This window comes from Fundulus heteroclitus, chromosome 20 (assembly GCF_011125445.2).
Source record: "Fundulus heteroclitus isolate FHET01 chromosome 20, MU-UCD_Fhet_4.1, whole genome shotgun sequence".
NCBI classification, from domain to species: Eukaryota; Metazoa; Chordata; class Actinopteri; order Cyprinodontiformes; family Fundulidae; genus Fundulus; species Fundulus heteroclitus.
This window is the reverse complement of record NC_046380.1, coordinates 15,761,968-15,786,121: the sequence shown is the minus strand read 5'-3', so window position 1 is coordinate 15,786,121 and position 24,154 is coordinate 15,761,968. Positions and strand designations below refer to the sequence as shown.

Sequence of the window (24,154 nt, the reverse complement as noted above, 5' to 3'; positions counted from 1 at the left end):
TGTGTCTAACCAAGTGGTCAGCAGCACAGGAGCACCACAGGGGACTGTACTCTCACCGTTCCTTTTCACTCTGTAAACTTCAGACTTCCAGCACAAGTCCGACTCCTGTCATCTACAGAAATACTCAGATGACTCTGCAGTTGTCGGGTGTATCAGAGATGGATATGGTCTGGAAACAATCATCTCATTTTGAATGTGAACAAATCAAAGGAGATGATTGTAGATTTCAGGAGAAACAGGGTTAGCTCAAACCTAATTTCCATCATTGGAGAAGAAATTTAGGTGGTTGAGGAATATAAACACATCAGTGTTCATCTGGACAACAGACTGGACTGGAGACGCAACAGTGAAGCCATCTACAAGAAAGGACAAAGCAGACTGTACTTTTTGAGGAACCTAAGATCCTTCAAGGTTTGCAGCAAGATGCTGCAGATCTTCTATAGGTCTGTTGTTGAGAGCGTCATCTCCTCCGCCATCATCTGTTGAGGCAGCAGCATCAGAGCGAGGGACCTAAAAAGGCTCAACAACGTGATAAAGAAGGCTGGTTCTGTTCTGGGGACGACTGTGGAACCTCTGGAGATGATGATGCAAAAAAAGGATTTTGCATAAAATCAAGAAAATTATGGACAATCTTGAACATCCTCTTCATGACATTGTCATTGGAAAATAGAGTCTCTTCAGTCAAAGACTTCTACTGATTGGTTTTAAAATTGACCACTACAGGAGATCTTTGCTGCCCACAGCCAACACCATCTATAAAAACCCCTTGACAAAAATAAGTTACATCAACATTTAATTTCCCCTTGGGATAAATAAAGTATTTCAAAACCACAATAAGGAGTCCTAACCATGTTTAGCTTCTCTCTTTTATATGAAACTGTGTAAAATAATGCACAATAGGTAGAAATGATTCTGTCTCCCCTCTAAATCCTTTAAATAAGTCACATAAGCCAAAATAAAGCATGTTTTAAAGTTTAATGCAGGTTAAATATGTTTGTGTAGTTCTATAACTGCAACTGGAAAACAGCTCCTGTTGTGTTTAAGTGGCAATTTAAATTAAAACCATTGACTACTGAATGACATGACCAGCATGTCCACTTTCCATTTAAATTACTGTGGTATACTACTCATAGAATAAGACATAAGGACATCATTGTTACTGCATATTATCTTACCTGATCTTAATCTTTAGTCTACTCATAACTCTCCTCTCACACACTATATAAAAAAGATGTTTTGTTTTTGTTACAAAATGTAATTCCCATCCTCAGTTAAACTGTGTAGAAATCACAAAAAAGTCCCTTCTACTGTTTTGTATTTTCTGTGGTGCCTTGCGGAGATTTTTCTGACCGCTCCTCCTCCCTCGATCGTTGTTCTTTTGTAACACTGGAGTCAGAAAATCCTGGAGGAAATAAAAGTTTGGAAAAGGCATTGGAACATTTTGATAAGCTGAAAGGAAAACAATGTATTCGTATCTGTTAATCTCCACATGAGATCACTCTGAAATGAATTTAGATAACAAATCAAATCAAAGGGATGGAGCCAAGATGCTTCAACCCTGCCAGAATGTGAGATATTTGTACAACAGATCTTTTATTAAACCGTAGCAGAGGTTTCCAAACGTTTATTTCTTACATCAAAAGAAAATTTGTCAGAATTTAATTACCTTACAATCATGAAGTAATAGGTTTTTTTTTTTCTTTTTGTGAAACATGTGTTTTAAACAGTGCAGCCGTGAATGTGCAGCCTACCATTCGAGCCACTCTCTTTCCATTTGAGCTTGTTGTCTTCTGTGTGTCTTGTCCAAGTAGAGCGAAAACTCACCAGCTCCGCTGTTATGTGTGCAAGACTCCACTGCAGACCTCTGGAGCTCTCCTTCCACAGATTACTGAGGGCAAATAACAATAATTGTTTACGTTCGTATTGATTTTCGTATTGATTTCCCAAACAGATCCAGACTCTGTATGGAGAGCCATCAGGACCAGACCAATCATAATTTTGTCATGTAGTTGCTTTATGGCCATGTGAATAATTTGTTTCCTCTAAATACACAAAAGGGGGATATTTAAATAAACAAGAAATAAATCATTAACTTTTTGCTTTAAAAAATTGTTGCTTTCGCAAATTTTCCCTCAGTTTTTAATTTTAAATATTTCAAATGTTATTCATTAGCTTTTGTCATTAATATAGAAGTTTAGCATATGAAATTCATTCAATGTATAGAGACATTTCTTATTTCAAGACTTTAACAAAAGAAGACATCTTTTTTTTCCATTATGAACATACCTATATGTCCTTTATTTTCTCATGGTCCTGTTTGTTAATGCTTTTTGTAAATGTACATTACCGTACTACCGCTCGTTAAAAATACACTTATAATTTGGTTTAGCCAAATTATTAGTGTCTGTTATTTTTTCCTTGTTGATCCTTTATGTCTTCCCCTTAAACGTTTGCTATTGTGTTACTTGGCATTAATCAGGGTCTATTTAATGTGAATTTTAATGCATACCTTCATGTTTAAAATATAAAAACATTGGAACACCATTGATTTTTAACCCATCATAAAACCACAATGTTTCTTCACTCAGAATTTCTCCAGTAAACCTTATTCTCAGTTATATTATAGTGATATGTAAAAAGGTATTAGCATGAACAGACGCTCAACTAAATGGGAGCTATTCGCATAAAAATGACATCATATGTGGCAAATAAATCACATAATCCACGTATTCACAGATATAAAATCACATTAGTTCTTATATGAAATGATGTATAATAACATTACATATCCCAGTGAACACGCAGTGACAGTGAGCAGAAAAGAAGTTCAAAAGGGACTTGAAAGTTAATAAAACAGCTGAAAGCTATAAATATTCAGAAAGCAATGTTGCACCTGATTAAGGTTCATAAATATTAGCTGGTTCAGAGCTAATGAACACTGTTGGGACAACATTCTGAAATGAAAAGAGCAACATTACACCATAAAAGACCAGAGGAGTCAAAAATATGACAACCAGAAGACTTTTTCAAGAGTCATGAAGCACTTCAGAAAGACATGAAATTAGCAGATAAATGTTTTTATTGTAATTATAGGCTACACACTCAACCCCAATGTGGCCACTGTGTACTGTCACTTCACAAGACTCCACTGTTGAAGAAAAAAAGGTGAATAATTCAACATGTCATTACACACACCCTGCTTGGAAAAGATATCGCTGAGCATGTCACCCCAAAAAACATAACAGACGGAAGAATAGATGGAGAAATGTTTGATGAAATGCCTGTTAAGAATCTGAAGATTAAACAAGGTTGGTTTTGCCACGAGAAATGGATCTCAGATGCACAGTAAAGAACTGAAGAACAAACTGCATGGAGGAAGAATTTTCTTTGGAGGTGTGGATTACCAATACATAAAGCGGATTTAACATCAATAACCCCATTTTCATTCTATTTACTGAAAAAACATTGACAAGTTCAATGCTCATTCCACTACATAAAGCAGGTGTTTAACTGTGCTTTGTTTCATTTAGATGTAATTTAATTATGCTCTACATTTTTTTTTTTAGGTTTTACAAAATTTTCAGTTGGTTTATTTCATCTTCATTTAAATAGGTTTAGTATTTTTTTTTTTAATACATGAAGCAGGTTTAAATGTTCCTAACATTTCCACTGCTCCCCTTTCCCTGTCTTCCAGCAGGAATAAAAGCTTGGAGACCCTGTGTTCTTCCAGTACCTGTGTCTGTTGCAGGGATCTGGGGGACCTGGCTTCTCCTCCACCAAGGGAATAACTATCTTCTCTGCTATGTCCGTCAACAGGGAAAATGTAGGATACACAATGAAGTCAATGAAACCTGCAAGAACAAATGCCAACATGCCATGTTACTGAGGTACCTATACTGCCTTGCATTACATTTAATATTTCTTGAGCTTCTTTACATTGTGTCACATTACACCGCTAAATCTCAGTGTGTTTTATTAAAATACCAACACACACTTAATTTTGAAGTGGAAGGGAAATTATAAGTGGTGTTAAACATTTTGCAGAGAACAATCTAAAAATTGGCTTGCTTAGTCCACTCTCCATGGTTCATTACGGCAAATCAAGCTGACGGCTGCTCCACCCATCCTGGACAAAGCCCGCTCTCGTTCCCGCGTATCCCCGCCCACTTTGATGGAATTTTTCAAATTTGTCTGGGGGCGGGAATATACTTTTACATGGGGGTGAGTTACACTTTAATTTGTCTCTACCAGCTTAGCAGATATAGAAACTAAAATCTTCCCTTATTCTTCCTTACAACGAACTCAGTTTGCATGAAGAAGCTATGCATTTGACTTGGCTATCTAAACTATGACACTTATGCTCTGTCTGTATCTTTAGAGTTGTTGTCCTCCTCAAAAACAAACATAAACTCCAGTCTCAGCTCAACTTCGGACTCTTTGTTTTCTTTGAGGATTCTCCTTTCTTTAGCTCCATTCATCTTCCTGTTGGTTCTGACCTGGTTCACATATTCACTGTTAAAGGTAATGCAGCAAACACTATGTGTGCATTCAGGCCCAAAAGTTACATTTCTGTCGGCCCAGAGCACATTTTCACACGTTTGCTGTTTTCTCTATAAGGATTTTAGCAAAGTGCCAACAGAATGTGTTATGGCTAAATTTAAACAATGACCGTCCTCTTGCAATTCTACCTAAATTCTACCTATATATATATATATATATATATATATATATATATATATATATATATATACCACTATACGACTGACCTGTCTGCTGTGTTCCTTGGTATTCTTGATGTTCTTTGTTTACCAGTGTTATCTAACAAACCTCTGATGCCTACACAAAGCAGCTGGATTTATGCTAAGGTTAAATCACATAGCAGTTGATTCTATTTACTATTTAGGAGAATTCTGAGGGTGCCTACACGTAAAGTTTTGGTTATAATGTGACAGATTGGGAAGGAGTTTGACGGGTATGAATATTACTGCAAGGCAATTAAAAGGTTAATCTGGTCAGGAAGTATATTTTGTATTTGTTTAAAACGTGCGGTGATGTGTGGTTGTTCTTTCACAGAAGCACTGTTAACCACAGTAAACAAATTCAGTTTAAGAGAGAGATAAACAATGTGTTAAAGAAAAGGAATTAGTATTTTCTGAGACATACCTATCTGGGACTCGGCTACTAATGTACTTTTTCGATCGCACAGTGGAGAGAAGGGAAGGCCGAGCTCCGCCTCTCTATCGCCCTCACAAAGATAGAAAGAACAAGAGAAGATTCAATGACATCCCACTCTTGACCTGAAAATAACTTTCTACGTTTTTTTCATTCCAGCACACACCAACTGAAACTTTTAGACAGAGCACCTTGTGAGTGGGAGGTTCTGTGTTTTTAAAGTACAAAAGTGTCTATTCAGAGTTTCCACACCTTGTTCTAACTAAGAGAGAAGAACTTAATAAATATTTTAAAGTGAAATTACATATCAGTCTAACCTCAAATTCAAAATAATTGCAGGAACTTTAAAACAAATCATGCTGCGCCTTTTCGAAAACAGTGTTTGCCATCTGTCACTCAATTTTAGATCCACACTTTTAAAAAGAATGACTTATTTGCATTTATGTAAGGTTAAAAATTATACTGTACTTATGACGAAATGCGTCGTGGTTCTCATGATGAAATGCATGAAAAATTATTGTCAGCAGTTCAGTTTTTCAACAAGCTTGCAGCTCACATCTGCAAGCTTTTCACATTCTAGTTTTTCTCTTATAGTTTTCAGGCTTTTTCCATTTCCTGCAATTGTTTTGTCTCTAAACACACCAAAGGAAATCCTTAACCAAATCCTGAGGATTACCAGACTTTGAAGGCAACAAACACACAATTCCTACATGCGGCACAAAACTCAGCATATTCACTACAGATTAAAGAAGTGTAAACTAAATAAGCTTACTTTGCTCAACACAGCAAATCCACTTACACTATGCAAATTACTCTCCTAAAGGTGTATTTCACACCTTTAAAGCTATTCAGAGGTTTTCTTTTTAAGTCAAAACAAATAATCCCTTTGAAGCATTTTCCAATGGGTTTTAGACTCCGATGAGCTTTTTACTGCATAGTTGAGCTGCTAGGAATCTGTGACGATTTCCAACTGTTTGGCCTTCGCTTTTCTTTTATGTTTTAACATTTCCTCATTCATCTCCTTTTTTAGACCTCACCTTATTCAGTTCATTTGAATCATGACAGAATCCAGCCTTCAGGCTCAAATCTTTTATTTATTTTTTTACATGACAGGACACAAGATAAAAATGTGAATAAAGCAGAGAAAAGAAACATGCTCGCATAACATTGAAATAATATTGGTCAAACTATTTGTGAAATTGATACATAATCAAAGCTAATGTCAACAAGCAAAATATTTATGAAACTAAAAGCTGCAAGACTGAGCTGTACACTGTTTTAATTTACATTGGACATTATGTATACACTTCTGAGGTCTTTAGCCTACTTCATTCTACAGGTCATCCCTGGACATGTGAAAAGTAATCGCTAGGACTATTTTTTTTCTTTTAATAAATGATCAACACTTTAAAAATGGCCATGTGTATTTACTGTTATTATTGGGAAAAACGTTTTTTCACAGCACTGTGGGAACCACTGGGCTTTTATTTCTATTCATATAAGCTACAGATGGAAACGATGTGACAGAGATAAAACATTCCAGAAAGAAGAGAATAACTTTGTTGTTTTGTATTTTTAAAGTAAAGTAAAAGAAAAGCCCTGTATTACTGATTAATTACGTGGACTGCACGTCAGTCACCACAGGAAGTAATTTGAGAAATGGTGGAAAATGTTTGTGCATTTGCAGCAACCAGAGAAAGGCTGCGTAGGTTTCTGAAAGTTCAGCGGCCAGATTGTTTTCAGAAAGATTAGGAAATGTTCCCACCTGTTTTTTAAGGGGAGATTTAGCTTTAGTTCTCAAATGTTTTGTCATGCAAACATGGGAGAATCAAAGCTATGGTCAAATGAGCTAGCGAAAAATAGATCAAGTGATATCTCTACAACTTTTACTTTATGCAAGACGAACATGACTCTCTGTTGCCGACAATTAAGTCAAATTACTGAGCATGAATCTAAATCTGAAGATTTTATCTAGGAGGCAAAAAGGATAAAAGACTGGCAATATTTCAGGTCTACTCAGATGCCTACCTGTCTGAAAAACTCCTCCATTAAGGCTTTGGTCCAGCGAGAGTGCAGCGCCCAGGGCTTGGATGGATGGCTGATGTCAGCCGTGTGCAGTAACAGAGACAACGCTTTGGGCTTATCAATCCTGATGGAGAAAGCATAATGCTCTGCTTGTTTGTGTTCCCGGCAGAAAAAAAAAAAAAAAAAAACCCTGCAAAGCAATCCTGAAGCGGTCCGGCAGCAAGTCTAAGACACTCAGATCACTTGTCTGGATTTTAGTTTAAAACATTGCAATAGCATCTAAAGATCCAATAAATAAACGGCCGGTTTGGCACCTACCGCTCCTGTTGTTGTAGACAGGATTTCATGGCTTTGACTTGAAGTAGGTGGGAGGACATGTCTGTGGCCAAAACCATCTCTATAACGAGGGATCGCATCTCCCTGTAAACACACACAGACTTATGGTTTAGTGGCTGACCTTGAATTACGTGAAGGAACCATATAAAGTAGAAGAAGCAGGCAGGAGGACTCTGTGAGGTTGTAACCTTTTTAGCTTTACTGATGGATTTCCTTGTTCTCATGGTAACACTGACTGCTAAAGGAGCCTGTTGCGGCATACAACAGTGTTTATCTCTGCACAGCTCCTCAGTGACTATTACAGTCACACTGGGCCTGGGATGTAAAAGCAGATGGCTCCATTAATGCAGACAGCTTAAATATTGTAAATTATTTCCCAGCACAACCTGCACTGATGTTTACACTGGCAAGGAGGCATCTGTTTTTCCTTTAAGCCAACACCCATCAATCTTTACTGTGTTTTGTAAACCTCACATTGTGATATAATTAACATGTCTAATATATGTAGCTGCAGCAGCTATGAGACTTATTAACTAGTTAACTTCTCATTATTATGGGTGGAATGATCTTCTACAGTGTTTTACACTGTAGAAGATCATTAACTATAACAAACCATGACCTGTCAGATGAGCCTTGTGCTCATAAGATATTTTGCGGTGTTAGTTTAGTTTAGACAGCTAGTAAACCAATTGAGAATAAACTCCACAGCTTGTCTTTTGGGAACCGGAATAACAGGCAAACATCCCACTTGTTTCATTATGAAATATTATTTCTACATCCATTTCATCATTACTGTTCCCCCCAAATCAACAATAAATGTCTATAAATGTTCAAATAGAATAAACCTGGTTGTCTTACATCCACTCCTCTCGAGTCAAATTAATGAAGATGTTCAGCTGGTCATCCTGCAGCAGGCGAAATGCTGCACTTAAGTGATGACTTTCCTGCACAGACCTGTCATTGTAAATCAGGGCAAACTCTGACCTGAAACGAAGACAGACAAGGATAAGTTAGACATGTACAGACAATCTTGTGAAACTGAGGCTCTTAAACATACAGATTAATTAAGATAGTCAAACATTGAAATGATGGGAAATATCTAAATTGAGGGTTTGGGATGGAGAGAGAACTGCATAAAGCTAGAAGTCTTGGGGAGCAATTTAATAACTGTGCATACATATAATGATATAATGATTAGTTTCACGCTGAAGAGGGAGAGATGTCTGGGAAAAAAAATAGGTGTGCCATGTGCATGAATGACTCCCTATTAGCAAGGTAATTAACTCATCTTTTGATTAGCCAGTCTGCACATTAGGGTCTTATTTTTAAGCCTCTTCATAACTGTGCACTTATGGAAACCTACGCATTTGTAGGTTGAGCAAAAGAAGCCATCTGGAATTTATGGTGTAAAGAATCCTAAAAGCAACGTTATTTTCTGGCAGAGCTACTGAATGTAGAAAAATTAAAAGAAACCATCGCCTGAAAATAACAATACTTACATGAGACAAAACTACATTAAGAACATAGGCAATGATTTTTCCTACTAAAATTTCTTTAATTACGAACAGGGACACCAAACCAAGCTTTTATTTATTTTATCAGATATGCATTTTTATATTTAATACAAATGTTACACAACCATTTAGATAGATTGTAGCCTGAATCTGTTTTGCGCACTTTGCCAACGCCTGAATCTTGTATCTTCATGCAGCATTTAGCGGGACTACCCTTCCTATAATGTCATGTAGGTGAAGGAGAAGAGGCAGCACTTTGAGGCCCTTTAAACAGATGTTTTTCTGAGATATTTAAAATAAAAAGGTATAAAATGCACCTTGAATTGCACCAAAAATATGTTGAGAATAGAATTAAATGTTTTAAAAATATACAGTATACAGAAGCACAAAAAAATACCATGCAATTGAATACATTGTTATTATTACATTTGGTATGGTAAATGGCCCGTACTTATATAATGTTTTATTAAGTCCTGAGAACCATGAGGGATTCAAACCAGCAACCCAGCAGTTACAAGACAAACTCCTAGCTCCCTGCGCCACCATCCAACTGTCAAAATTTGTAGTCCATATCGTAGTTTATTTTTGTCATTTTTTGTGACACACTGAATTATGTGCTAAAATAAAAAATCATGGGGTATTTAGCCATATTGATAATCTTGATATGGTGTTCAACATGAAAAATCGTCAAAAACTGATGGCTTTTAGAAAGTGTCCAGTTTTTAGAGAAATATGTATTTTTTACAGTCATGTTTTTTACTTGATTCAATGCCAAGGAAGCAGGATGCATGTGTGTGTAGGCATAGAATATCTAAAGCAATGTAAAATAATAATAAATAAAAAATATTTTAATTAGTTTTGGGGATTTTGGCACAAGTAAGACTAAAAGTGTGTTAGTCTTGTGTAGATATAATTTTATCCTTGTTATGTGTGTGTCTAAGACATGTTTAATTGTGGAAGGGCATCTTTGTATTTTATTCCCCAAATAAGAAAAAAATAACCCAGTTTATAATGTTTGCCAGGGGACTGTGTATAAAAAATCTAAAAATACTGATTTTCCTTCCATTCTTGCTTGAGAGCGCTTTCGCCCCGTTCCCAAAATTTCCGAAAAGGTTTATATAAAGACTGTTTTCTTACCATTTCTCAATCTTCCATCTCTAGCTCTGTTTTACATTTTTAGAACAGGACGTGACATTTATACAACAGCCACTTAATGCACGTTAGACAAGGTTTATAAAAGATGCAGCAAAAAATAAGCTGACCTTGTGTGGATGTGAAAGTTGTTTGTGGTTCCTGTGTGTTCGAAGTCGTGAATGGCTGCAGCAAACAGAGATGCCATCACCTCAAGCTCTGTCAGCCAGTGCTTGATGAATAAAAGGGAAAAATATTGGATGAGCAAGCAAATAAACAAAGGTGGAGCAGAAGAGAACATTATGCTCCAAAATATCTCGGTACTGAACATCTATAAATCTCTAGAATCTTTAGATGCAAGTAGACATTGAGGAAATAACATCAGAATCATCATGTCTGCTTTGAAGTGGGAAAAAACAAGGTTTTCCTTTTGCTGTATTTCAAACTTTTTGAGGTATTCTACCTGGGAGCTTCTCAAAAGAACTGAAATTGTAAAACACAAGAGTTGGGAAGATGGGCCCAGATGAGCCCAGTCCACTCTGAGTGGTTAATAGAGTCAAAAAGCACTAAACAGTAAACACAATGTTGCTCATTAAAAAAAAATAAAAAAATATTTAGCATCTAGAGATATCTGCTTTTATATAAAATGTATTTGAATGTTGAGGGTTTTATTTGTACATTTCTATGATCAGGCTTTTGAAAGCACCACTTTGAAAGAGATTATCTCTAAACCACTTAACACTGCCCCAGAAATCTTTGATTAACCACAGAATCATTCTGACACTCAAAGGATAGACCATTGTGTTGTTCAGGCAAATGACTAAGAAAAAAAAAACAACAATTAATGATATAATTTAAAAATAATTGCTAATTAAAAAAAAAAAAAAACAGAAGTTTTCATTTGTAATACAATGCTTTGAAGTTGGCAACAAGCTAGAGGAAATTTCATCATATCCTAAAGTCTGTGGACTTAAAATCAAATGAAGCACATTCTAGTTTCTAAAAAGAAGAGCTGTTGGAGCCACAAACAACAAAAAAGCTATTTCTAGACATGGACGATTACGTATCGTATGAAATGGGAGATTACGCTTGCTGATTGCTTCAAGAAGATAATGGTTTATTTATTTTTATTTAATAAAACACCTGTCTAACAGAAATATGTCAAAGGTGTGTGTTGCAGCCTTTTGGACTATTGCCTATTGAGTGAGTCGTTTTCTACCCTCTTCACAAATTTACTTTGTGGAAAGTAAATAGGGCGGGTTAGTACTTTTTGCCTCAGAGATATGTCTCTGGAACCTTGGCCCTGAGGGAAGGAACAACCCAAGGGAGAGGGATGAGGACCTAACATAGTTAATGTCATAGCAACATCTGGCACAGTTAGCATCTACACAATGGTTTTAATAGAGAGCAAAAATAAATTTCAGGTAAAAAAAAGCAATGTTTTACCGCGGTTTCTGTTTTTTTATGTGTTCTCTTTAGAGTTTTTCCGCTCCTGATTGATCTGAGTTATGTATCCGAATCTTCATAATTCATGATTCATAATTAAAAAAGCACAAGTCCCGGGTTTCCGTTGACCTGGTTCATGAGTTCTGATGCTGGCTGCTACTTTTGAATGTCCTCTCAGCCACCCCGTGTTTAACTTAAACTTGAAGGGATGTTTTAGGGTGAAAATACATGTTATGACAACACTAACATTTTGACAGACACATTACTGTTGTGCTATTAAACCCTCAAGGACTAAATATGTGTCGTAAAATGAGAGCGTCAGCCGAGTACATTCACTGTTTCTACAGTATGTTTACCTGAACGCCAACAGAATTTTAAATTTATGAAGTACAACGTCTGTGGCAAACTATGGGCCCAGAGAGCTCAGTGAGTGTGTGCTGTTAAACCTTTGGGTTGTCTGTCAGGTCCTTGAGCCAACGCTCTCAGATAGTTTTTTTTCCACCACACTGAGTAAATGGGCCCTTAAATCTTTCCTTTACAAACTTGGCTTTAAACAAGAGACCAAATCATTGGTACTTTCTTCTTAGGAGGCCATTGTGTAATGCATGGATGACAAAGAACTGTGAGTGACATTTCCACTGTTTTTTTTAACAGAACACATTTTTTTTTTTACTTCAAATGTGGAAATATATAGATATCATGATCAAGAAGGCTAAATACAATTCAAAAGGGAACGTTGTATAAATATGCCCTTTAGGTAGGAATAATATGTGGCACTGCAGTATTTGAACAGGGAATAAGTAAAATGATTTGTTTGTGTCCTAAAAACATTAAGTGAACGTGAGAAATTGGCCGCAAGAAACTGTATCCTTGAGAAAAATGGACGGATTCAATGTTGATTTGACTGTACTATACCACGAGGCCGGAGCGCAGCAGCAGGCAGTGCACGGTCTGAGTCACGTCAGCTGCGTGAACAAGGTTGTGATAGGGGTTGTTGTGTTTGCAGTATCCTCTTTCCAGGGCAGACAGGAATTCAGTCAGGCAAGAGATAGGGATCTAGAGAAAACGTTACATAATCAATTACCATCTGTGCTCTGAGAAAACTACCCTAAATTAGGTGACAAGATTAAATAATGCATGATTCAAAGATGATGATTTTCAAATGCCATACTGCGTCTGTGTCTTTGCCACTGGACAATAACGGAATTTCTTATCTTATCTTAAAATTGAATCAGTGTTTGATCATTTTCCACAAATTACACTTTCTTTGAATAAGCAGTGAGGATTAATGTCACTGAGAGACGCTTAGTCTGAACATGTGGTAAAAACATAGTTGAAGCAGCATCATTTCAACTTTAAAAACCTTAAAGCGGCTGTTGAGGTCATATCTTGTGATCAGTTCAAAGAACAGAGTTTGTAGTGCGTGATCATAGCTGGCGGAGTTCAGGGCGAAAACATCAAAGCTCCAACGGTCCACGTCCTTAAGAGAAAGAGAGAAAAGTAACAGCGCATACCTGCATTGATCCTTTTTCTAAAGATGGGCCACTTATCGAACTGCGAGATCTCAGATTAGTGCAGGCTTACCCTCAGGCAGCTTACAACTGCAGCAGGTTGGTCTGGCATGCTGGCTGTGTAGGCCCTCTTGAACATCCTGTAATAATGCAGTGTTTATGTTGAGTTCAGTTAAAGTTCAGATGTTGACGCTGTGCAGCAAACTTGACTCGGGAGGTGTTTATACTAATCCTCTAAAGCCCCTGCCCTCAGTCTTCAAATGTTTTACAGGAAAACCCCACGACTAATGTTTCACAGTTATCATCTGTAGTCATAAAATTAACTCCATGAGATATAGGATTACCGGAGAATACCGAGAAGATCATAAGTAGTTTATAGGTTTAACTAAATAACGGGGGCCTTATTTAATAATGATCACATGAAGGACACACAGCCAAGTTGTTCTATTGTTTTTCCTAGAGGAGTTTTTTTTTTTTTTTTTTTTTTTGCTCTCACTAAAACATCCTCCTAAATATTTGCCTAGGTGAGAAAGATCTAAATGAAATGTTTGAACTGTCATACCTTTCCACAAATATTCCAGCCTGTACTGCATGCACAATGCTGCGAAACTTTGGCTTCTCGTCTGAACGTCTCGTGGGCCGTCGAATCCTCTGGGTGAAGGTGGATGCCAGCCAGTCAGTGACCTCTGATGGCACCCCGTCTGACTGCAGCTGCTGAAGATCATCCTCTGACTCCAGACACTGTCTAAGATCAGACATTGGTTATTTGAATGCAAACAGAAGTAAGGTCATAAAATAAATATAATTGGAGGAATAATCTGTTCTTATTGGACTCCTTCCTACAAATAAAGGTCAATGCATTAGATAATAAGTAAAATCATGGCTCATTATGGAAGCTATGCTCTCTGCATTTCATTCAGTCAGTCAGTGATAGGCGAAGGATTTGACTGAGTATCCGAGACTGACAGCAGGGGTCCCCGGGTCCCTATCTTCTCTCTCTCGAGCATGCGGGGGCACTTGTTGTTGTCATGCAGTCACTGTTTTATTGATGACTGTAAAGCTTTCCTGTCGGTTCCACCAACTATCACTGCTCTGCAGGTGAAGCAAGATGCATTTCTCCCAACGAAGCACAGTTTTACTGTCCTCCTCAAGTACTCTGGAGCGGTCATGTTATCCACTGTAACTGAGCTGTTGTACAAGCCTGTAAAACCTGTTCTTAGCGAGCTGAAGTCAAGGTCAGACTGTCCCTATCTGGACTTTACTTTATGCTATGTGCTATGAGGCAGAGCTGGGCCCCAAAACAGATTTCCTTTTTTAACGTTTGTGAATCATTACAGTTTAGGACTGGAAACATACATTTACTAATTAGCAAACAGTATAAAACAACAATTCACTGTAAACCAAACCATGTTACTTTGCGTGTTCACTAATACCACTTGGGATAATCAATTTTTAATGTTAAAACATACATGTGATGTTTTAACATTAAACAACCCTAACGCTACGGGCTCCCTCGCTTGCTTGTGACTAGGGCTGGCTCTGCTGTTGTGCAGGTTAAATGAACTGTCAGTCAGGAGAGCAAGAGTCAAGGCCTGGCTTTGTTTGTTGCTTTTAACTTGAAAGAGGTGGTATCCACCTCTTCGTGTTTGAATGCACTTAAAGACCCATCGCAGGTTTATATTTGGGGTTCTTTAATCAGCATGGGTCCTGCACTGGATGTCAGAAACCAAACATCTAAGAACTGTCATACTGGGAGTAGGAAGGAAACTTAAAATAAATGCATGCATGCAGTCTTTTTAACAAAGATTTTGTAATAAATGAACTATTAAATGTCAAGTTGAAGTGCTCAGGACGTGCACGCTCGAAGCATTAAGAACAGATGTGTCGTCAAAAGAAGGATAGGTATGTGGCCTCTCTAGGCTTATAGAACATGAGGTTAGACTCGGAAGTCTTTAGTAAAATGCAGGCTTCGCTAAAAATACATTTCATGACAGAAATTGATAAGCTCAGTCTTGATCCACAAATATTTGAAGTTGTATAGCTTCACACTGTTATAAAGCCAAAGCTACATTGCAATTACTGCTTGGGACATCAGACAACATCAATACTGCACTTTTTAACAGTAATTTAAGCAGATTTTTTAATATCCAATTTTCTTAAGTAACAGGATACAATTTGTTCGGACCATAGCCAAAAACTCTGCACACTTCGATAAGGACCTGGTTTGCAGCGTAGTCGAGGTGGGCAGACAGGCACATAACTATCTCACATTATGTATTCCACTGATATAGTGTGGGGCCTATTTATCTAGCTATCTATGGTACGAGTGATCTTGATCTGAAGGCTCCCACTGTGTGTCTTACAGATGTTTCACAGATGTTTCACAGATGTTTTTTTTTTCTTTTAAAAGTACTAAAAATAAATAAAAAATACTTCCCAATAAACTTTAAAGCATGGGTGTCCAATTTGATGCTCGGATCATTTCCCGCCCCTGGACTGATTTTGTGAGGAAATCAAGAATGATAAAAATGTTGCCACCCAGAACAGATGGTTGATGCAGATGGAGACTTTTTATGTTTAATCAGGGAGATTAAACTTAAATTAAAATCGTCTTTAAGTGCAAAATGTAAGGTACAAAACAATATATATACTCTTTTTACAATCTCTTGAAGTTTATGGCTGATAGGAACACATCTATCCACTTACTTTAACTCTCATTGCTGAGGAGAGACTAAAATATATTTTCATTTTTTTCCAAGAAATTGCAAACACAGTGCCTTTATTTTTAATGAGGCAAATGTCCAGAAAGCTTTCAATCTAAATCTAAAATGATTTACATGTCCCTTTATTACAAAAAATTTACTTTGTTTTTGTTTGATTAAAATACTGAACGCTTAGATAAATTACACAGTTTTAAAAAAGGCTTAATTAAAAGACTATTATGCAAGTTTAAAGGTAAATTTTTTTCTTTCCCATACGTGCCATTACAATTGCCCAACGTGTAAAATTAGTTCCCTCCATAGACTCCATAAATCAGTTCTTCAGAGTGATTCAGGTTGCATTCTCTGGGCGTGCAGGAGGATGTTACGTTCTGCATGCTCTCATTCACCTCGCTACTTTGTTGAGTCTCCACATAATCGGCTTTAATATTCATAACTTTCTAACCTCAAAAGACATTACGCCTCTAAACAAAAGACCTGTGCAGTCGCAGCAGATGATGCTTTTCCTCTTCTCCCATGAGCGTGCACAACACTGATGTCATTTCAGCTTGTCACCAGACGAGGTAAACTTGTACAAAAACTCTGAAACTTGCACAATGGCTTACCATCACTCTTTTATTTTCGAGGCATTTTCTATGCCAAAGTGTGACTCTTTCACCAATAAGATTCAGTTTAAGGTTGGGTGTCTGTGGCAAATAACCATAAATCTAATTTAGTCAGTTTTAGACGGTGCTCCTTGTTTCTTGACTTGTAGTTGATGCTATAAAAATGCTTCAATTTTAAGGAAAACGTTATGTTGTGATCGGAGTCTTGGATACACTGTAATCTTGCTCAGAACATTAAGTTTGTCGAACGGCTTAGAAATTAAGCTTGTCAAGGGAACTATTCCTGGAAATAGTAAAATATGATTCTTGGCATGTAACACTGAAGCCACCTAATCTGTTTAGCATCATTGAGGATTTTTTGCTCTGGTACTGCAAGGACGCTGTATACTGTATCAGAAACATTACAAAAATGTTTAATTATATTTGTTTTTCAGGAAAGTTGTTATATATGTTACATTTCTTTTCTTTTTAATTAGGTCGTTTTTCTCCTGAAACTATAAAGCATGCCTATTCAATTACTGAATATTGGCAGTTTCTTTGATTTTTTTTATTTATTGCTATTGTCTTACCTTGTTCCATCGAGGTAAACTGCCTCCAGCAATGATGCCGTAAAATCCAAATTTTGTTTTAATTCTTCAAAATCAACATCCTTCTCCTCAATCTGCTTCAGCATGCTCCTCAGCCTAAAAAAAGAAAGCACAACCAAGTTATGTGAAATTCACATTGAGCTAAATAAAATTGACTAACTCAAGGTACCGGCACCCACAAACATTGAGGTAAAGGGAACAATCAAAAGTAAGTCAAAACCTGTCAAAGAACTTTATTTCGCTCCTTGTCTGTTGTTCTGTAAAGCACTTAGAGCTGCCTTTACATGACGCAGGCCTCTATAAATGAACGTAAACTTGAAGAGATTCAATAAACTAAAGTTCTATAATTTGGCAGCTCTTTGTCTTTATGAGTTAGTGAAAAGTGCACTAAAATCTCAACAAACAGAAATGAATCATTGGGAAATTACATGAATGTCAAACTGTCCAGAGACAGCCAGTGGTAAAAAGGGCACCATCAGAGCCAGATTTTCCATGAGAGGGAAAACGATCCCCTGTTACGGGTATTATGTAACACAGATTAAATCAGAATATACTAAATAAAGAAAAAAATAACCCTGCTTGAATTTTGAGGACCTCTGAGACCACGTTGCTCACTCTCGGTTTTGGAAACTTCTTAATCACATTATGAGTGAGAACTGGAGGAAACCTACCCCCAGAAGTAGAACAACAAGCAAATGCTTCAAGCATGTCACCTACATTTTAACCACCTCCTGTTATGAAGCTTAATCTAACAGGTGAATCCAGTTGAGATGTGATTAAAAAAATTTGATCTCCATTTAAAAAAAAAAAAAAAAATTCTGTTTGAAAGCAAGACTACTTTGATGTCATAACATGTATCTTCCATTAATGTTTTTTTTTTTTTCTAAAACACTTTCATTAACCACCCATATGGAGTTCAAACTGTGCTGCGCCTACACTTGGGAGCCAGCTCCTGCAGAAAAGATGCTCAAAGCTTTTTCAAGTGTTTATCACGCTGGCAGGAGCTTTCAAACGCCGTGGAGTCATAAAAATAGCATGCCTCCGAATGCCACGGCTCATTTTCAATCTCAAGTAATCTCTCGTGATAAGGCAGCGTTTTTTGTTTTGACTGTCTGCAGCTGGAGAACCTCTGACAGGACAATCGCAGGAAATTACTATTCAATACGGCTCATGAAAATGTCTGTAAAAAAAATGAGAAATCTGCTTTTTTGTTAAATCTCCAAAATATCGTCCGCTATTAAGTATTTGCCACAATGTGAGCAGGATCCGATGTGTCTCTTGAATCGTTTCTCTCTGTCTCTTTGCATGTAAAGCAATAAAAAAAAAAACTGAAACAAAGGTTTTCAAATTCAGAATTCAAAGCAGGCCAAATTTAACAGTTTGCATCCTATAATCTTTGTTAATTGCTAAAGAAAATCCTAGCACCATACATAATCCACGAAGCTGTACACTGTGCCCTCTATGTACAGATGCATCAGTGTCTAACCAAAACAAAAGCCACATGACCCACCACCTCTGCAGCAGCTTTCTCTCCCAAGCCAAAAATATGGGCAAGACAAGTGTTTTTGCCCACAGCCAGTGTAACAAGAAGAACCTTTCTGAGAAATCCACTTCCATCTAAAACAGGCAACAAGCAACCCCTTGAGGTATAAAAATAGGACCTGGTTCTTTGCTCTTACATGACAGGTCTAATATCTGCTGAAACCATCTACGCAAGGAGTGCATTTTTTGAGTCACAACTTTCCATTTCTGCAAAACAAGAAACCAGCACTCGGAGAGAAATGCAACTTGTAGGAAAGAACCTTTTGCTGTAGAATTATCTTCATGCGTAATATATTCTGCATTTATCAAAACCCTACGTCCTTACCTAGAAATAGGTATTTGGAGCTTTTTCTTTCGGATTCGCAACAATTCGGCCATTCCACAATCAGGCTGTGCTCTAATCGACCCCAGAGTTCAATTTAAAAAAAATAAATCAAGATGATGAAAAGGATGGTTGTTTCAAAGTTGTAGTAAGCTAAAAGTTCTGCAAACCACCAACGCAAACTTTATGTGTTCTGAAACAGCTTCAGCAACTCTCCCACCCACTTCTGGGGGACCTACTCCACTTCTCTCTGATTGGTTAGTCAGCCCCAAACTGTGTCAGTGTGTGCGTGCTTATGTGTGTGTGTGTGTGTGTGTGTGTGTGAGAGAGAGAGAGAGAGAGAGAGAGAGAGAGAGCTAGAGAGAGACAGAGAAAGAGAGAGAGAGAGAGAGAAAACTGCTCTTTTTATTTCTTCAGTGACTGAGTGTTTGTGTATCTGTGTACACCCGTTGTATGAAGTGTGAGAGAGTTGACCTCACTTGCAGATGAAGTGTTGACTGCAAAGCTTTCAAGCTGTGTGTGTGTGTGTGTGTGTGTGTGTGTGTGTGTGTGTGTGTGTGTGTGTGTGTGTGTGTGTGTGTGTGTGTAGCCAAATCCCAATGGAGAGTTTTCCACCTCAGCCACGAATCAGAGAACTGCACTGGGAGGCTTTCACCGACACCCACCAGAGGCACCCAAACCCAAAGCACATAAACAAATATTGTCCAGGAAAAAAAAAAAAATCTACAAGGACCACTTAGTTTAACTGAAAATGTTAAATAAAATGCTTTTTTATTGCAATCCCTTGAACTTCTCAAAATTGTGGCATGCTACAGCTTAAAATGTTAATGTATCTTAATTTGTCATTTTATGTGACAGATGAACACAAAGTTATGTCTGTTAACAAATAATAATCTGAAAGATATGGAGAGTAGTGTAGTATGGGCTAATTATCCTGTAATTACAGCTCCAAGTCCCTTAGGGTATGCGTCAACCAGCTTTGCATATTTTAGATATTTTTTTTTTATTGCATGAGCAGCATCTATGAGCCACTATTTTTTTTTAACTCTCGCTACAGATTTACAAATGGATTGGGGGCTTAACGTTTACTGGGCCATTCTAACACATGCATATGCTTTGATCTAAATTACAGTTTTAGCTGTCATGCTGGAAGGTGAACCTCTACCCCAGTTTCAAGTCTGTTGCAGTTTATAGTAGGTTTTCGTTCAGGGTTTCCTGTCCATCCTCCCAACAGCTCTGATCTGCTTTGTTGTTCCTGTTAAGAAAAAAATCCATGACCAGAGCATAATGCTGCCACCAACATGTTTCACTGTAGGTATTGTGTTCAGGTTAGTTTCTCAACTTAGGTCAAATCTTTGAACAAAATAACAAATCAGATGACTTTTGCATGTAAATTAAAGAGTGGCAATGGATTTTTTTGGGGGGGTAACAGATTTTAATGGGCTTATCTTTAAGAACAAAAAGCAAATCAAAAGATGTGTATGCTTTCCTTCCACTTTAAGATCTTGCTATTTTTGTTGGTCTATTGAAATATTCTGAAGTTCGTAGTTGTAATGTGACAGGAAAAGTTGAAGTGAGATGATTCTTTCTGCAGGGCACTGTAAAATAAACAAATACATGCAATACAGAAGTAAAATCAAACTAGTTGATTAGAGTAACAATCTACATAATTTAATAAATTCTGTGTGAATAAATGTCAGCTGAGTGTTTTCAGATCTGTGAAGAGAGTTTGTCTAAAAAAGGACATTTACGTCTTTTGAAGCCCCATAAAAGGACATCACACAAATGTGCAACATAGTGTAGACAGCAAAAGTTGTTCCTGGACACTTTACAGTAGGTCCTAAATCTGTTAGTGGTCTGTATTTATAGAATGTTGTGAAAGCATTGCGACAGCGTGGCCTGGGAAAACCCCTGCCTGCTGTCCATCTCCTGCCTTGCCTGTTGGGTCAGACTGACTCTCATGCTCCCATGCTCTTTGACATGCCACAACAAACGGTGAAAAAGGAGAGAGATAACGTCACGACATGTTACTCTTCATCCTCTCTGCAGAACTATAGGAGCACCATCAACAGACTTTTATCCACAAAAAGCAGAGAAAATTTTGTAAACTTCTTCAATTGGGTTTGTCTGCTGGGTTTAAAAAAAAGAAAAAAAAATCCAAATCATTTTCAAGTACATTTGACCCCTTTTAAGCATTTGTCATTTTTTAAGCACACGCCTCAAGGTCTTTCTCTCTTGATTCACAAACTTTTCCACGGCAATGATTACCCAGCAACTCCTCCCATTCGTCAGAAAGTAAAATCTATCGCAGTAGCCTAGCCACCATAAATGACATTGAAAAGTTATGTGTCCAGGCACTCTAACTACATCGACTTTCTTATGTTTGAATAGATAAAAATAAGGAAATTGATCAAAGCTACAATAAAATGTGATGGAGTGATTTGGTACATGCAGCACAATCAGAGTTAGTGCATTACGGTAAAACATGTTACCTTTTTGTTTATTGTCACAGCAGGGTCTATTAAAATTTGTTACATTTCACCACCGCTGTTTGGGCTGTATGCAGAGTGGCAGAGTTGACAGCACTGTTGTTGTGCAGCAAGAAGGCTCGAGGTTAGAATCCCGGCCCGGGGTCTTTCTGCATGAACTTTACATTTTCTCTCAGTGTATACATGGGTTCTCTCTAGCTACTCTGTCTTTCTCTGTCCAAAACATGCCTTTTAGGTTAATAATGCTGCGTTCCATTTAGCTCGAAAGTTGGAACTAGGAGCTGGGAATGATGTAACACCCGAGTTAACAGCGTTCCTCTTAACCTAACCTTAACACAGTCTGAGAAGGTAGGATTCCAATATGGCGCCTGACAGGAATGCTGTTGCCTTGTTCATAGTATCTCGTTCAAATGTTGTTCAAAGCTGTATATTGCAGATGCATATTGGACTCAGAGTTGCAGCCTCTACATGTAATGTTGATTTTTGATGCCTACTGTTCATGCGAAGAGATGCCGCATTGAATCTGAAAATCGGCCACAAAGAACGTCTCAGACTTTCCAAGTATTATCTTCAGACTTTAGGTGTCATTCCATTTGATTCTTCTGACTCAGAAGTCAGAATTTCTAAGCTGCAACTGGAACGCAGTATTAGTCTCTTCAAGTTGCCCTTAGATATGAGCACTGTGATGGACTACAACCTGCCCAGGGTGTACCCCGCCTCTGGACCAATGACTGCTAGAGTTAGGCACCTGCACCCCTACAACATGGCGAGAGCCTATCGATAAGCGGGTATCAATAGTGGAGGGATGGATGTTTTATTTGTTAAAATCCAGTTGCTCCCTTCCACTGTCGCCTTGTACTTGCTCATTTCTTACTAAACGTTTGACTATTTTGTTTTCCAACATACTGATTGTTTTTGCTTAAAATAACTACAATAGATGTTTAAAATTTGACTTTAATGTATATTGAATGAGATTGACTTTAGTAACTGTAAAGAAACAATTTTTTTTCATGTTTTTACTTTCCCTGAAATTATTATCTTAAGTTTTGCACAACATATCTGATGTGACAAATTGTTGAATTTGTCACATTAGAATGCTTTGGATTTGGAAAGGCGCTGTCGATCAAAAAGAGCACAAAGGTCCGTCTCACATTTTCTCAAAAAATCCTTTCCATTATCCTCCAGCTTTTTGGGCAAATGTTTTGTAGCTTGAAGAGACAAACTGCAAAACAGCTTTGAAGGAGGATCTGTATTTTCTCAAATCCGGTGTAAAACTAACTAGATTTCAAAACACAACATACAAACAGACATTGTGCTGGGAGTTTGTTCTGAGGCGGCTTTGCTGCTTAAGAACTTGGACATCTTATCATATTTCATTAATCCATGAATACTGCTCTCTACCTAAAAATCCTGAATTACAACATCCAACCACCAGTCACGACTTTAAAGTTCACAAGCACATTGGTTATGCAGCAGGACAGCGATCCCAAGCACGCTGGTAAGTCCACATTTAGTTGGCTCAAAACGAAAAACAAAAAACTGTTCTGGAGTTGTCTATTCAAATTCCACACTTAAATCTGATAAAGATGCTGTGGTATGACCTTAATCTGACCAGAAAACATCAAAAACCTTCCAGTATGGGTGGAATAAAACAATTATTCAAAAGAAGTGGAATAAATGTTTCCAGAGTGACGTAAAAGACTTGTTGCTAGTTATCACGAATGTTTGTGAGCAGTTATTACCTGGAAGGGAACAAGTATTTGTTTCATTTATGGGGGAAATTAGTCTTTTAGACAGGGCTTCTTCAGTTTTCTCTTTATAATTGAAAAACATTTTATTCAATCTGGTCATCTTTCTCTGACAATAATGTTTTTGGGGATCTAAAACATTTAAGTGCAAGACAAAGCAGAATCAGAAGAAATCTGTAAGTGAGAACATATTTTTTCTTTCTTTTCTGTAACTGTAATGTAAATTTCTGTAGCCTGGAGTTAATAACAATTTAAACTGAATCTAAAATATCACAAAATATGTAATGAGGGTGTAAAAATGTTTTTTGGCCCTGATAAATTTAAATATGTATGTATATATAGTACAGGAATAGAGGATGGGATTTCTATTGTCACCCCCAAACCTGGTCACCCACAAAACCCAAATTGGATACACAGGCTTTTCATCATTGTTTTCATTCAGGTAACATTTAGTTGTATCAGCTGCAGGGCTGGTGAGACAATAATAGAAAGGATCAAAATAATTTTTGTATATTTTCAAAACAGACTTCCTCATGTGTGAGGCTCTATTCTAAATGCAAATCCAGTGAACAATAATAAAAAGTAGTTTTATCTCCAGTAACAACAGAAGTATCTTTAGTACAATGCATTCCTCACCTTGATAAGTCAAACTAACATTATACAGAAAAGATGCAGTATAAACCCTTTAAGTTAATTAACAGCGTCAACAGAAAATATCAATATCAAGTGCAGTTTATCATTCACTATTAATGCAAGATTAGTAAACAAGAAAGCCTTACCGTTCCAGAGTCATCATCAACGTCACAATGCTCAGATTTCTATCAGTTCTTCTGTGTAGCTTACAGGCAGGGGTCATAGTTCCTTTCTCCAGATAACGTACATGTGTGTATTTGTCAGTGTTGTACAGAAGGACGGAGTGAGTTTATTCCTCTACGTGTTTCTGTAAATCCCACACGTGATTGTTTGATGTGAGTAAACCACCGCAGTTTATGTTTTTCAGTGCCTT

The 24,154-nt window shown here is 37.3% G+C and overlaps 1 protein-coding gene across 2 annotated transcripts; it reads right to left on the bottom strand.

Annotated features, from left to right (window-relative positions):
* Positions 1 to 958: 958 nt before the first annotated feature.
* LOC105930913 (calcium/calmodulin-dependent 3',5'-cyclic nucleotide phosphodiesterase 1B) lies at positions 959 to 24,119 on the bottom strand. Of its 2 annotated transcripts, none has more exons than XM_012869346.3 (14): positions 23,928 to 24,119; positions 17,030 to 17,143; positions 13,698 to 13,880; positions 13,209 to 13,275; positions 12,988 to 13,104; positions 12,540 to 12,680; positions 10,310 to 10,410; positions 8,392 to 8,517; positions 7,516 to 7,617; positions 7,201 to 7,321; positions 5,164 to 5,245; positions 3,734 to 3,851; positions 1,752 to 1,888; positions 959 to 1,402 (listed from the first exon to the last, which is right to left on the bottom strand). In XM_012869346.3, the coding sequence occupies exons 1-14, from the start codon at positions 24,002 to 24,004 to the stop codon at positions 1,305 to 1,307; spliced, it is 1,584 nt and encodes a 527-aa protein (XP_012724800.2). In that variant the 5' UTR covers positions 24,005 to 24,119; the 3' UTR covers positions 959 to 1,304. The 2 variants fall into 2 exon arrangements, with proteins under 2 accessions (XP_012724800.2, XP_012724802.2); XM_012869348.3 differs by lacking the exon at positions 23,928 to 24,119 and adding an exon at positions 18,915 to 19,099.
* Positions 24,120 to 24,154: the final 35 nt, after the last annotated feature.

Excerpts from the sequence above, each read along its gene's own strand:
- LOC105930913 (XM_012869346.3), bottom strand. The coding sequence starts at position 24,004 with ATGACCCCTGCCTGTAAGCTACACAGAAGAACTGATAGAAATCTGAGC. Across the intron at positions 10,411-12,539 it reads TGCTGCGCTCCGGCCTCGTG|CACTGGCTGACAGAGCTTGA; the intron begins GTATAGTACAGT and ends TTATTCATCAAG. Across the intron at positions 5,246-7,200 it reads TGGAGGAGTTTTTCAGACAG|GGCGATAGAGAGGCGGAGCT; the intron begins GTAGGCATCTGA and ends TATCTTTGTGAG.